The sequence below is a fragment of the Nanorana parkeri genome, unplaced genomic scaffold (assembly GCF_000935625.1).
Source record: "Nanorana parkeri isolate BGI_ZX_2015 unplaced genomic scaffold, ASM93562v1 scaffold269, whole genome shotgun sequence".
NCBI lineage: Eukaryota > Metazoa > Chordata > Amphibia > Anura > Dicroglossidae > Nanorana > Nanorana parkeri.
The window spans coordinates 459,594-474,305 of record NW_017306537.1 but is presented as its reverse complement, the minus strand read 5'-3'; the positions used below and the strand labels follow the sequence as shown (position 1 = coordinate 474,305).

Sequence of the window (14,712 nt, the reverse complement as noted above, 5' to 3'; positions counted from 1 at the left end):
CCTCCCCTGTCCGATCCTCCAGCGCTGACTGACGTAATGAACGCGGGAGGGGGCAGGTACAGCTGGCTCAGCCTCTAGATAGGCAGAGCCAGCTGTCACTCACGCAGCTGGGTGGTTCCAGACAGAATTGTGGGGATCCTTCCGGCTGCGGCGTCTCAGTATATCGCGAGCTGTAGCTTGCGGTATATTGAGCTTTGGGTGACGGGAGGACGCCATTTTGTGTCCTCCCGTTACTCTTAGGAGAACTATGGGGAAAAGCCTTAACCCCATAGTTCTCCTTTTAAGGAAGAACTCCAGGAAATGTAAAAAATAACCCTTGCAGTGGGGCTTTTCCTGCACTGCAAGGGTTAAATGCTCATTTTGGTTTAGAGGCTAAACTAAAGAAAATATACTCGCCTGATCCTCAGTCCCACTTGGCTTCTAAACTTGGGGAGCAGCACTCCCCATATTTGTACTGTACACGTTCCAGCTCCTCAAACATTGTCTAATTGAGAAAAATGCTCAATTTACTCAGCTGTAATGCATTACTTTCTATAACTATTTTCCGCTTTTATCGGCTCTCGGCATAGAAAATAAGGATTGTTGTGGCAAATAATGACATTTTTACCTTAGTGAATTGAGGTTAGTTTAGTTATTTATTTGGATGCATGGTAGTTACTAAGCCACTTTCTGCAGAACTGGCGATGCAGATGAGCATGGGAATAGTCAGCACCAACCTACTAAGTAACATTCACACTAGTATCAGCATGGTGCAGCCTGGCCAGCAGATGGCACTGTTGCACCTGATGGCTGTAGTGAGTTTGACTATGTTGGAGTACTACATATGAGGAGGCTATGTTCAAGCAATTCCCTTTTCTTTGACATGCTTTTCATCCCACCTCCCAGAGCTTCTATGTTTTTATAAGGCCTTTAATGAACTAAAACATTGACCTGAGGACTGTACTGTGTAAACTATTTGTCCCATCAACATGTATTTGAAATGGACAACGATAGACATGTTTACAATTCAGCCTGAGTGGCAACCATGGCTCCCTCATCCCCTCTTCCAGCTGTCCCATGCTCCGCTGTCCCCAGTGTGGGCCTGGGGCCAGCACGGAGGGTCTGTACTCCTAGATTGGAGGCAGATCCGCACACTCCCAGTGGCTGATCTCCGCTTTAATCACTGGACCCAGAAGTGATGTGTATTACATCACTTCCGGTGTCACTCATTCATTTCTTTGGCTGCTGTAGCTGGATAAGCTGCTGGTGAAGCAGATCACTGCTTCATCATCTTATTTGGGAGTCCATAGGTGACATTAGGGGTCTAATAGACCCTTGATGTCCCCATAAAGAGGATCTGTCACTGTATGTGTGCTATCACATACGGAGCTAACAAGCAATAAAACCACTAGATGGAGCTGAGGAGCAAAGAAGGATTTATTTCCTATGCTCATCACTGCCATCTAGTGCCCATTTTGTAGTATTTTCCAGGGTTACTTACAAAAGGGATGGAGAGAAGAGTACAATCTAGGACAACATAGCTGATTTAGAAACATTCTCCAATTCAGGTCACTTTTCAGTTCAGCTATGTTGTCCTAGATTGTTCACTTCTCCTGCCTTCTCCAAACTCTTCACCCTTTTGTGAATAACCCCGTTTGTGGTTTTACACGTGACTAAGAAAGATCCGCGTCCCTTGCCGATCGGGGATGTGGATGGGCAGGAAATGTGAGGCGGGGAGGAGGTGCGGCGTGTGGATGCGAGCGGGTCTGGCAGCGGCGAGCGTGAGGTGGGGAGGAGGTGCGGCGCACAGCATGTGGAGTTGTGAACAGGGCCAACTGATCGGAAGCCGATTAATGGATTATTGAAAAAGTTGACAACTTTTTCAATAATCGATTATGTCGATTAGTTGTTGCAGCCCTAAAATATACTAAGAACGTTCGTTTTTGTCTCCGTTCACAGAGAATAAACATTTACAGAGTTTTACAGTCCAAATAGCTCTCATTTATAACTACACCCCTAAGTGTCTGCTATTGTTAATGGGTTACAAGTGTCCATCTGTCCCTAATTGTGTTATATTTACTGGGGCATACCTAGTGTTTGTATACTAAGTATTCGGGAGGCATTGACACCATATCAATTGTGATTTGTTGTGATTTTAGAGTACATGCCAGAGCTTGAGTAATGAGGACGTTGTGTTCCCGAAAAAAATGATATTGCTGAATATCAACTCTCAAGTATTTCTATTGTTAGTGGAAAAACATGTTCACTCGGATGTGCTGTCTGTTCTCTTAATCTTCTGACCTGCTCTTTCCTGTGTAATCCTGCCTGCCAGAAATGTCTCTTGCTCTAAGTTAGGAGGGAGGAGTACTGCACATAGGGGGTAACTTGTCTCATTTGTACAAAGAATTAAAATAGGTAACCAAATTCCCACAAGTGATCCTTTTGGGTCTATTGTTTCAGTTTACCTAGAGCTAATGCAGATATCATTTATAACTGGGACCTTCACTATGTTGCTTAGAAAAAATAAATAACATTTCATTATGGTTCTGATCAGCTATTCCCTTCCCCAGGGTGTTTGCACGCATACATCAAGCCTTTATTGAAATGTAAAAACTCAGAAGATCATTTAAAATGATTTGTTGGCTCTGTAATTGTCTATTTATTTGGTGCAGGCTCATGCATGTGGAACAACCAAACAGTCATCTCCTATACTGACCTCATTTCACAAATAGTACAAAGCCCACATCTCCTTATTCTCCTAAAAACAGCATCATTGTATATAAAGCTGCAACCTCTACAACTGTGACTATGTAAAAGTCAAGCTGTTTATTGTGCTATTTGGACCAATGTATATTGGCAGTAATTAAAGTATTCCAGGTCACACAGAACCACAAGAAGGGTATTCACAAAGCAATTGCTACCGGAATTCAAGAACTCCAGGCAAAAGTTTTCTTAACCCTCAAGCTGCTGCTCGTGGTATGCTGAGACCGCCGCAGCTGAAACGGATCCCGACAATTATGTCTGGACCCGCCCAGCTGCGTGAGTGACAGCTGGCTCGGCCTATCTAGAAGTAGAGCTAGCTGTACCCTCCCCCGTCCGTTCCGCCAGTCAGCGCTGGAGGATCGGACAGGGGAGGGGAGAATCCAGTCACTCCCCTGTCACGGCTCTCTGCCGGCACAGGACCCAGAAGTGAGCGAACGCCGGTATGTGTTCGCTCACCTCCCGATCTACTGAGCCGACCTGTGACAGTCTCATTGTCACAGGTCGGCTCATATTATGAAGATGAGTGAAAAGCACTCGCCTCATAATTCTCCTTTTTTTAAGTGCAAATTTTTTTAAAAAGGGTTATACTCCCAAGCCGGTAAGATAAAAATAAAATAAAAAATGAGCAGTTAACCCTTGCAGCGTGGAGGTAACCACACTGCAAGGATTAATGTCTGCTTCCTCAGTACTTGAGGGTTTTCATCCAGGCATTGCAGTAGTGCACCATTTCACCCATTCCTTTTATTGTCTGTGATTTGAGAACCCTTGATTGAGATGTAACAGAGACGTTCCCAAACACACCCACTGCAGGCTTTAGCTGTTTCTCCTACAGAAGTTAGCACTTTGACGTTTTTCACAGTCACCAATTCTGTTTAATCCTGCTTCAAGAGTTTAAATGGCATTTACACAGGACAGGAATCAGGAAGTAGACTCCTTTGTATAGCTTCTGTGAGCCATATGTGGGCTGATAGCAGAGCAGTACAGAAAACTTCAATAAGGTAAATTGAGTGAACTTTCTGATACTGCTGCAGTGTTTGCTGCACACCGTTCATAGCTCGCTGATTTGCTTTTAATTGTTGCCTGGAATTTCTCTTTAAATGATAATGTAACCTACTTAGAATGTGTGATATTAGGTAATAGATGATACCTTTCATTTTACCTTCTAGAAGAATCTACAGGGTTACTTTGAGAGCAAAATTGATATCAAGTTCCATTATAATTTGGTCAGGCACCACAGTACAGTCTTGTTAGTGAAGGTCGGGAACCACCATAGATTTTAAATACTCTTGTATCGTTTTCTAGGAACTCAATGAGATCTGACTCTGGAAGCAATGTGAAAAACCGTATCGGTGGTAAATCCCATTCTGAGAAGCCTGCGGACATCCGACTGTTACTGGAGGAGAAGAGGCAGAGTACATCGAGCAGACCGACCGCAACTGGAACAAAATCTGGTATCGTGAAGACCGGTGAGAGACAAGTCACCATGACTAGGGCATTCCAGGGGACAAATCTGTCTTGCGGAAACACGAGATGGGATTTAGTGTTTAGGTGATGGCTCAATCACATGTTTGCCTTTTTATCCATACAGATGTGCGGCAGAGGCTTGGAAAGAGACCGCATTCCCCGGAAATCAGAAAAGTGTCCACCCACATTCCTACACCTCGCAGAGAACCAGTATCTGACGTGCACAGTCGGCTTGGTTTGCCAAAACAAATGGAAGGAAAAGGTCTTTATTCTGACAGCAAGGAGAAGAAAACAGGTCAGTTGCACAATGACACAATATAGACCGATGCCTCTATAAAGAACCTGTCACCTGCACGATGCTATTACATGGGGAGCTTGTGATAGCAATAAAGTGAAAATAAAATAAAAAATGTTTTAAAAGAACCATTTGCACACAGGGCACGTTGGTAAGTGACAATGACACAACTCCTATTGTGTATTTTTGATGACATAAATGATCTGGCAACAGGGTCTCTTTTTAATACAACCAGTAATGATTTCATGGTAAATGAACCTAATCAAACTATGTAAGACCGTAGAGAATAGTAATGGCTAAATAGGAAAGCTGAGGCCAATGTTTGTATCATTTGAACTAGGCATGCACCGCTACTAGTATCGGTATCTGTACCAGTAACGAGTATTTGGTAGGGTTCTCGTACTCGCCCAAATACTCAGATACCTTCCCCAATACTGGAACTTTCGGTCAGATTATTTTGAACAATATTTTACAACACCTTCTATTTTAGGAAGCCTATGGAATCGTTTGGGAACAGCACCAAAAGAAAAGGAGCGAGCAGAAGAGAAGGAAGAAAAGGCCAGTGTGGCACCAGAAGAGGAAGACACTGTACTGCAGCAGGCCTGGGGAGCTTTAATAAAGGAGAAGGAACAGATCCGACAGAAGAAGAGCCGTCTGGACAACCTCCCTTCCTTACAGATTGAAATCAGCCGGGAGAGCAGTTCCGGCTCGGACACGGACTCCTGATGAGAGATTAACAAATTTTGGGACAATGGCTTCCAGTAGCATGGCAGCAACTTGACAATGTGCCGCCCCTGCCTTTCACACAGTAATTGTTTTATATCGACGTTGAGACACCATTAGTGGCCGCAGTGATCTCAGCAAGCCTCTCAGAAATTCATGTGTTGGGTTACTGGGGATTAAACAAATGTATTGGTTATTATGAATGGTTTTTGTTTTGTTTTCATTTTTGTATCTTCTGTAACCTTACTGTGAATTAGAATCAAACAAAGGTGTGGTTTTTTTTTTTTAAAGGATCTTTATATTAGCTTCTTTTTAATCTTCATGACAAACATTGTAAACACAGTGCCTGCTCAGAACCTGTAGCCCTAGTTATATGATTTCAGATGGAGAGATATTGTGTTTTTAAAGATGTGAAAATATCATTTCCACTTCTCTATTGAGTCATTTGCCGTTTTGAAAAGCCTGCTTTGGGATGTTTAAAAGCCATGTGACTGTTTTGGGTATTCGGTTTGGTTCGGTCTCCACTGTGTCCGTTTTAAAGTGCACTTATTCTTTTGGTTCCTTTAGGCTGACCGAACCGATCCCACCCACCCCCACCCCCCTCGCACACATTGCACACTTACCAAGTTCTGACAGGCCCAGTCTCCTTTGTTTACATCCTGCAGTAAGAGTCTCTCTCTCCTGGCTGCCCCTGTGTAGTATATTACCACTGACCTCTGTGGGGTCCTCTCCCTGTCAGGAGATGGAGGTAGATGAAATCCATAAGTCAATTTTCAGGAAGAGAATAATGACCTCCGTTTTACTCTTTGTAAAACTTTCCTTCGATACACAGCGCTCTGGTTCTGCCTGCTCGACTGCTTTGTAAAAACCTGACTGATTTTGTTGAAATTAATTCAAAGGTATTGGACAGATTAGAAATAGAACTGACTTATTAAGTTGTATGCTCCACGGGTTGTCATCTTTATCCTTTCTTTACTAAGTGAGTCACTGACCAGGAACAAGTGTCCATGAATGTTGTAGCACTCCTTACCGGAAATCCCAATGAGATTATGGGTGCTCGAAATGACTGCGGATGGCGCCGCACACAATAGAACTTTAAACAAGGATGTAATCAGCACACCAGCACGACCAAGTCCATGTCAGTGCAAATCCATTTATTGATTGTCAAGCGCTTTTGGGGCCACACAGGGGACTTCATCAGGCTAAAAGTAGACCTCTCTTTGAGCCTGATGAAGGGGACCTCGACATGACATCGATCAATAAATTGATTTGCATGGACTTGGACTTTGTCGTGCTGATAACATCCTTGTTTAAACTGACCAGGAACAGGCACACATATTAAGGTATTGGAATACACAGATGCACGTGTTTATTTTTAGGTCAGCGACTTACTAAGTAGAACGCCAGGTTAAGGATGACAGGCAAAGAGCATGCACCTTCAGAAACATGAATGTAGTAACCTTTCACAGGATCAACACAGATAATGAATGAAAATATTCAACTTCATTTACTTTTCATACTAAACTCTCTGGCAGGGCATTCACCTTTTTAAAGGAGAACTCCAGGAAAACGGTTTCTTAACCCTTGCAGTAAGGCTACCACATTTTTGTCTAGGGTCTAAAATAAAAAAAGTTATACTCACCCGGAGTTCCGAGCTGGCCAGCTGTCACAGTTGTCTCCAGCCTGTCTTCTCCGCTGCAGCATTGGAATCTTTCTCAGCCTCCCCGCCTCTATACACTGTGTATAGAATGTGATGATTTATGGGTCCTTGGACCCCTGCAGGGGAAGAGCGGTCCTAGGTTTTTTTTTTGTATCCTAGAAAACAAATTTGCAGTTAACTCTTGCAGTGTGGGGGTAGTCCCACTGCAAGGGTTAAAGGAGAGCTATGAGGTGAGTGCTTTTCACTCACCTCATAGTTCTAGCCGACCTGTGACAATAAGACTGTCACAGGTCGGCTCAGTAGATCGCGAGGTGAGCGAACACATATCGGCGTTCGCTCACCTCTCGATCCTGACACTGCTCCCTGCCGTGACAGGGGGAGGGGCTGGATTCCCCGCTCCGATCCTCCAGCGCTGACTGGCGGAACGGACGGGGGAGGGGGCGGGTACAGCTGGCACTGCCTCCAGATAGGCAGAGCCAGCTGTCACTCACGCAGCGGGACGGATCCAGACATAATCGTCGGGATCTGCTTCAGCTGCGGCGTCTCAGTATACCGCGAGCTGCAGCTTGCAGTTTTCTGCGGCGTCTCGGTATACCGCGAGCTGTAGCTCGCAGTATACTGAGCTTGGGGTGACGGGAGGATGCTAGTTTGTGTCCTCCCATTACCCTAAGAGGAACTATGGATAAAAGCCCTAACCTCATAGTTCTCCTTTTAAGCTTTCTCCTGCTGGGACGACGACGACTTTAAAGTGCAACTCCAGCCAAACCTCTTCTTTTTTTTTGTTACAAAAGGGAAGGATTAGAACTGCTGTCGGTGTATTATTGCTGTCCCATCTGAGATTTCCTCTGTTCCATTTAGTGAACCCAAAAGGGATTAAAGGTAACTGTATAAACCTGTTGTATTCTTAGTAACCACAATCACATAGGAATCCAAAGAGGACATGGCAATAAAAAAAACATAACAGAGGTTATAACCTTTCCCCATTCTACCCTCCAAAAAGCTGATTGCAGTTCTACTGAAAGCATGCATTGGCTCCTCTATAACAGTCTGAGAAAGCTCCCCAATTGGCCTGTGATGGAACCTCCGCTGCACCATGCGATGATAAATGTATGTTCTTAGTGGCTGTATACAGGCAGAAAGAAATAAGACTTCTATTCAATGTATTGTATAACTGGGTATTTAACACCTCATGCACTAGTGCAATTCTCTGTACAAAACCACATGCAAAGAGCTGAACACAATGTTCTGAATTATTATTAACACAATTGGAAACGGTGGTAGTTTATCATTTTATTGATATGCTTGTACTTCAGAATTACAGGTAAGCTTTAATTCAAATAGCAAGACTGCAGAACAATTCAAAAATGTAATTTTAAATCTTAACGCGCAGAATAGAAAAAAAAAAAACGTACAGTCTTGGGAAGGCTACGATACAGGGATTCCTACCTGAATATCAATTCTACAGGCTGGGATAAAGGCAGTCTGGTTACCTCAAGGTCTTGATTACCCATTATAGAATACAGAGCCTCATGTAATCAAAGTGGGTGGGGGGGGGGAATGAAAGAGATGGAGGCGGAGAGGGGAGACGCCAATTAATAAGATTCCATTTGTCCTTCCTTTTTAGAACAGGAAACAAAAAACAAAGTGATAATAATTTCAAGAGACCCTATCAAGTCTTTACATTTATCAAAGGGCCAGTTTCATGCAGAAAAACTAGGTAGTATATTTATCCAGTGGTGTGTGTTGACAAGTCCGTAAGTGTTGGGTACCTCTGTGCCCTGTTGTGTGTCAAATTCTAAAGAGATTGATGGAGGCTTCAGTGTTGGCATGTAGCAGAAGTGGGAGACAAAGGTTGTAGGAGAGGAGAGTATACTACCTGTTCTCTCACAGGCAATTGATCTTTTGATTCATTTAGAGACCTGACAGGTTGGCATGAGAAATGCATCCCTCCAGTTTGTCTACATGAGGATCATATAAAGGTGGTTTGGTTGCTGAGAGTTAGACATATACAATAATTGAATACAATTATTTACACTGATTTGTCATCATCTTTTTACTTTTTTACATTTTGTACTAGTGCCTCTGGTCTTGGGTAGTGGTACACTTAACCAATATTACTATCATAGCACTGCTTTCGAATGCCTCCTGAGCTAAGGAGGGGGGGGGGGACACATTACTTCCAGTCCTTTGGTTTTATTCTGTGCTCAAACCCTTCATACTAGATACATCACTCGATTTTTACAAAGATTTCAGTTGCAAGTTCCATAAAGAAGAAGTTTCATCACACATTTTATTTATTCTGGCCCCATGGGACAGAGTGCATGTAGCACTTTTTCCCCATTTCTTTTGGTGCAATAGACCTAGAGTTAGCGTGGTTGACACACCCCTCCCCCCACTATTGTGCGACCATGCTGCTTTGTAGAAGACATACACAAATTGCTGGACCGGAAGCAGGCTGCCTTTACTGAGGGCAGATCATGTCACTAATCTGATTTCATTTTTGTGGATGTGTCAAATGTTTTGGACCAGTGTGGGCATATGGACATGGTCTATCTGGATTTTAGCAACGCATTTGATATAGCTCCACATGCTGATCTCAGAAATAAGTTGGACAAGCTAGGACTTAACGTTTGGGTGGTTCAGTGAATATGGCTAAAGGATAAATATCAGAGTATGGCTGTAAAAAGGGTTAGTTCAGAACAGGGACCAGTCACTAGTGGTGTACCACAAGGCTTTATACTTGGCCCTGCCCTTTGTAACCTTTTTGTAAGTGAGTTAGCTGACGGTTTGGTGGACAAGATACAGTGTGTCTTTTTGCAGGTGATACAAAGGTGTACAATAGGACTTGTATTCCTGGAGGTGTTTGTAACATAGAACATGATTTGGCATTGCTGGAAGATTGGTCAAAGCAGTGAAAACTGCCGTTCAATGGTTCTGAATGCAAAATAATGCACCTCGGGAAAAAGACCCATCTGAGAGTACAATATTTTGGTACACTGTTGGCCAAAAGTACAGAGGAAATGGGTTTGGGGTGCTTTTTTTTTTGATGACTGTAAAATGAATGCCCACAAATAGGGCTTGTGGCAGGGGTGGAGCTAACAGACAGGAATGGAATAAGAGATTGTCTGCACAATCATTCAACATTTCTATATAGAACAGTTTCTAAATGAATCTATAGACTTGCATTTTATTTTTCTATGCTTATGAGACTTCTTAAAAACCTAAAGCCATTTTGTAGACAGTTGGAAATGTTTAAAACCTCTTGTTTATTTGCCATCTGTCCCCCATTGGGTGAGATTTTCTTTCACTTGCAAGTCGCTACCTAAATAGTGGTCACTGGAACAAGTGTCCCCATATTAACATGTATCACTTAATTCTGTTCTAGTGATGACTCAAAATGTAAAATATAGAAATGAATCTTCTTCATTTCTAAGCCATCACCATTCTTCCAAAAAAAAAAAAGATTTGAAGACTTGAATTATCTGCAGTCACTACTGCCAACGTCACCCCTTCACTTGATTCTAAGTAATGATGGGAAATGATGAGGAGGCATAAAGATGAAGATGTTAAGGCTTGAAAAATGTATAGGGTAACAATACTGTGCAAGTAGCAGTGTTAATCTTCAAGTTTATTCCTGTGTCTGCTTTAAACAGGACACCACAAGAGGCCTTCTATTATCCAGTAACAAAGGGGAATAGACTTTTCCTGACTACTATAGTTACTTTTCCTGAAGGCACCTAATTGCTGTCTGCTTGAGACTTTTAAGGGTCTATTACACCTAATAAAGGCGATCTGCTTTGCATGAAGATCAGCTGACCTCTGATTCTGGAAATTCCTGGCTGTCAAACTGATCTGGTCACTTTGAGTACTTAAAATCCCAGACCCCGAACAAACCTGAAGATCAGGAGTTTACACTTTACATTTCCCTTGTTTGTACTGAAAGGATATATATATATATATATATATAACTCGTAGCTTTCTAGTTCTTAGATGTGGTGGCTGCATTAGTTTGCATGTTTTGAACTAAACACAGTTTCAGCAAGTACAGAATAGACCTGTTGATGTTGCTAGAAATATAGTGTCCTTGTCACTTCCTGTGAGCTAAACAGAAATGATAAACACTGTCACGTTCCTTCTATAAACCACTGATCACCCCACCTCACATGCAATGGAGATGAAGAGAAGCAGGCAGGTTTGAAGTCCAGCCTGGGTGACAACCATGGCTCCCTCCAGAGATATAGCGGAGGAGTAGGTGTAGACATGAAGGAACAGGAAGTGTGTTATGCACAGGATTACCAGGTGAAAATAAAGGGAACAACCTTAAAGCTGAAATTCAGGCACAAAACATTCATTTAATGTTGCCTCCTTAACCACAAACTTTGAGTGTAACAAATGCCTTTCCAAAGCCAGATATCACCTTATAAAAGTAGTGATAATATAGCTTGTGCCAGGCCCCACCCACTACAGTCTACCTGCAGAAAACTATAGGAGGGGCGGAGACAAGACCAGTCACCCTGCATAGGATGAGACAGCAGCAGTGACCGGTCTTTATTACAGGAAGCTCCTGCACAAAGGGAAAGTTTCACACTGGATTACTGCACAGATCTGGAGGAAATACATAAAGGACTCCAAGATTCACCAAGTGAGAATATACATCCCTCTTGTATTTAGACACTATTTGCTTTCCTGGAAATGTAAAAATAGAAAACAAATGCAGCAACTTCATCTAAGGACTGGTAAGCTGCAATATATGAGATTTTTATTTTGGGGTTTAGATACAATTCAAAGGAAGACACAACCAGGCAATTAGATTTATCAGGTGGAGGTCATCAACGTGAGTCCCCACATGTCTTTCAGTACAACGTTTAGTCCCGAAAAAAAATCTGGACGTTTGCTCCCATCATACTGCCGCAGGAAGACTTAGACATATTCTAAATCCACATAAAGTTTACCTTTAATACATTCAATCTTACACTTCTGTTGTAGTGCCCGCATCCAGCAACATATGGGCTGTGCAGCTTGTCTGCACCACCAGCTCCTTGTCATTAAATCCTATTGAGAGTTTCTACAATGCTAACAAACTGCATGGCATATTTCACTGGATTAGGGAGAGGTGAGTATATAACTCATAAACACTGATCATATATAACAACAGGAAATGCTTTAATAAGTGTATGAAAACAAAATCGAAATGTGATTTTAAACATTAACAATGGCACAGGGTGATTTTTACTGCCTCTGGAGGCATTTTCAGCACAAACACCGACCCTTTTTTTTAGGATAGAGAGTAAAGGGTTAAAGCCCCGGTCAGGTTTTTATTGCTGATGATGTTTTTTATTGCCCCTCACGGGTATTTACCAATATGTATATATATTATTTTTAAGTGCCTAAGCGGGTTAGAGCCTAAATATAAAGTTGGTCACCTGGTGGGTGAAGAGGTGAGAGGGACAGAGAGTGTTGCAGCACTCTAATTAGGTACCTCGGCTTATATTCGGGACGGCTTATACTCGAGTATATACGGTACATCCCTCACATTTTTGTAAATATTTTATCATATCATATCATGTGACCACACAGAAGAAATGACACTTTGCTACAATGTAAAGTAGTGAGTGTGCATCTTGTATATCAGTCTACATTTGCTGTCCCCTCAAAATAACTCAACACACAGCCATTAATGTCTAAACTGCTGGCAACAAAAGTGAGCACACCCCTAAGTGAAAATGTCCAAATTGAGCCCAATTAGCCATTTTGCCTCCCCGGTGTCATGTGACTCGTTAGTGTTACAAGGTCTCAGGGGTGAATGGGGAGCAGGTGTGTTAAATTTGGTGTTATCGCTCTCACTCTCTCATACTGGTCACTGGAAGTTCAACATGTATAGAGGACTACAAATCCCAGCAATAATACATTATACAGGCTGTTTGTTGTTCCTCTATAGCTACTAATGTTCTGCAGTGTGCCGCTTAAAAAAAAAAAAACCACAACAGGAAACATTAAAAAGCTTCCAGCTGATCTCGACTTACTTTGAATGGCGGTGTTGTCGGCGGGCAGCGGCGAGTTGGGAAGCTCGCCGGGAGGAGAGGGCCAGACGCATGTCCTCATGGGAGCAGCGTGTGACGCGTGACGTGCGACTCAGGCCGTGTGAAGAGCCCCAAACAGGCTAAGCAATCGATAGCCGACGAATTGACAATCAAAAACGTTGCCAACGTTTTCAATCGTCGATTTTAATCGACTTAATCAATTAACTGTTGCAGCTCTACTAACGACCCCAAACACACCTCCAAGACGACCACTGCCTTGCTAAAGAAGCTGAGGGTAAAGGTGATGGACTGGCCAAGCATGTCTCCAGACCTAAACCCTATTGAGCATCTGCGGGGCATCCTCAAACGGAAGGTGAAGGAGCGCACTGTCTGTAACATCCACCAGCTCCGTGATGTCATCATGGAGGAGTGGAAAAGGACTCCAGTGGCAACCTGTGAAGCTCTGGTGAACTCCATGCCCAAGAGGGTTAAGGCAGTGCTGGAAAATAATGGTGGCCACACAAAATATTAACACTTTGGGCCCAATTTGGACATTTTCACTTAGTGGTGTACTCACTTTTGTTGCCAGCGGTTTAGACATTAATGGCTGTGTTGAGTTATTTTGTTATTAATGTGTTGAGTTATTTTGAAGGGACAGCAAATGTACACTGATATACAAGCTGTACACTCACTACTTTACATTGTAGCAAAGTGTCATTTCTTCTGCGTCCTCACATGAAATTATATAATAAAATATTTACAAAAATGTGAGGGGTGTACTCACTTCTGTGAGATATTGTGTATATATATACCTTGGATTGCAGCTTATGACGCTTCCAGGAGGTGTAAGTGACATCACTGAGCCTCACCACTACGGAGCTGGGTTCTCAAAATCATGCAAGAATTCTAGGGTTTTTTTCCTCTTAAGTCGCTGCATTGTTGGCCACTCTTTATATACCTTTATTTACAGGACTGCACTCTTTATATACCTTTATTTACAGGACTGCACTCTTTATATACCTTTATTTACAGGGCTGCACTCTTTATATACCTTTATTTACAGGGTGGTCAGTGGATCTTCTATATGTAGACAGGTAGTTCAGAGCTGTCATTTAAGTGGACTTTCCATTTCCTTGTAACAGACAAAGTGTGAGGATATAAAATGTCCCTTTGGAATGAGTAACTGGAAAACAGGACCATCCAGTCAGTCTAGGGTGGAAAGTAATATTAGAACAAGGGATTACGGTCGGAACAGGAATAGATGAGATATTATGCTTCTTAAATATCGTAGCCAAGATAGACAGGCTGTTTCTATGATTGCGTGTATTATAATGTTAGGTGGCATAGGTTCATGATATGATGGGAGTCCCATAAAAGAGATCTGTAAGAATAATGGCTTCAATAGGACTTATTGTCTGCCTGCACTAGTCTATTAGTCAACACAGTTATGCTGCCATTAAATAGGTTGGTGATATCGGAAAGTCCAATGCCTCCTCTTTCATCTGAAAGACACAAAATTTGATCTTTGCAGAACCTGCCAATGCCTGATTTAAGGCTTTGGGCTTATATTTTATCTTACTTTTTAAGCTGACCCAAGATTTATAAAGCATGCACCTCCAGTTTCCCACTTGCTGGCTCAGTTTATGTGTTTATTTCCATTATGAAAATATTGACTTCATAGCTACCTAATCAATTACTGACCCATTGGTTCCTAACCCCATGCCTTCTTTTTGGCCAGTAAAGCTGCTTATGGCAAACCATAAGGATGCAAAGGTGCAGGGAGGAGCAGATTAGTTATGGATCAGGAA

At 42.5% G+C, this 14,712-nt stretch overlaps 1 protein-coding gene across 4 annotated transcripts in view; it reads left to right on the top strand.

Annotated features, from left to right (window-relative positions):
* NCBP3 (nuclear cap binding subunit 3) overlaps nt 1–5,684 on the top strand; it is a 26,928-nt gene extending 21,244 nt beyond the window's left edge. For 3 of the 4 annotated variants that reach the window (XM_018557159.1, XM_018557157.1, XM_018557156.1), the window contains 3 exons: nt 4,045–4,193; nt 4,331–4,501; nt 4,992–5,422. In XM_018557159.1, the coding sequence (XP_018412661.1) occupies nt 4,045–4,193; nt 4,331–4,501; nt 4,992–5,227 (556 nt within the window). In that variant the 3' untranslated portion in view covers nt 5,228–5,422. Of the gene's footprint in view, nt 1–4,044; nt 4,194–4,330; nt 4,502–4,991 lie in introns of all 4 variants that reach the window. The other variant, XM_018557155.1, reaches the window with a different exon arrangement.
* The last annotated feature ends 9,028 nt before the right edge of the window (nt 5,685–14,712 follow it).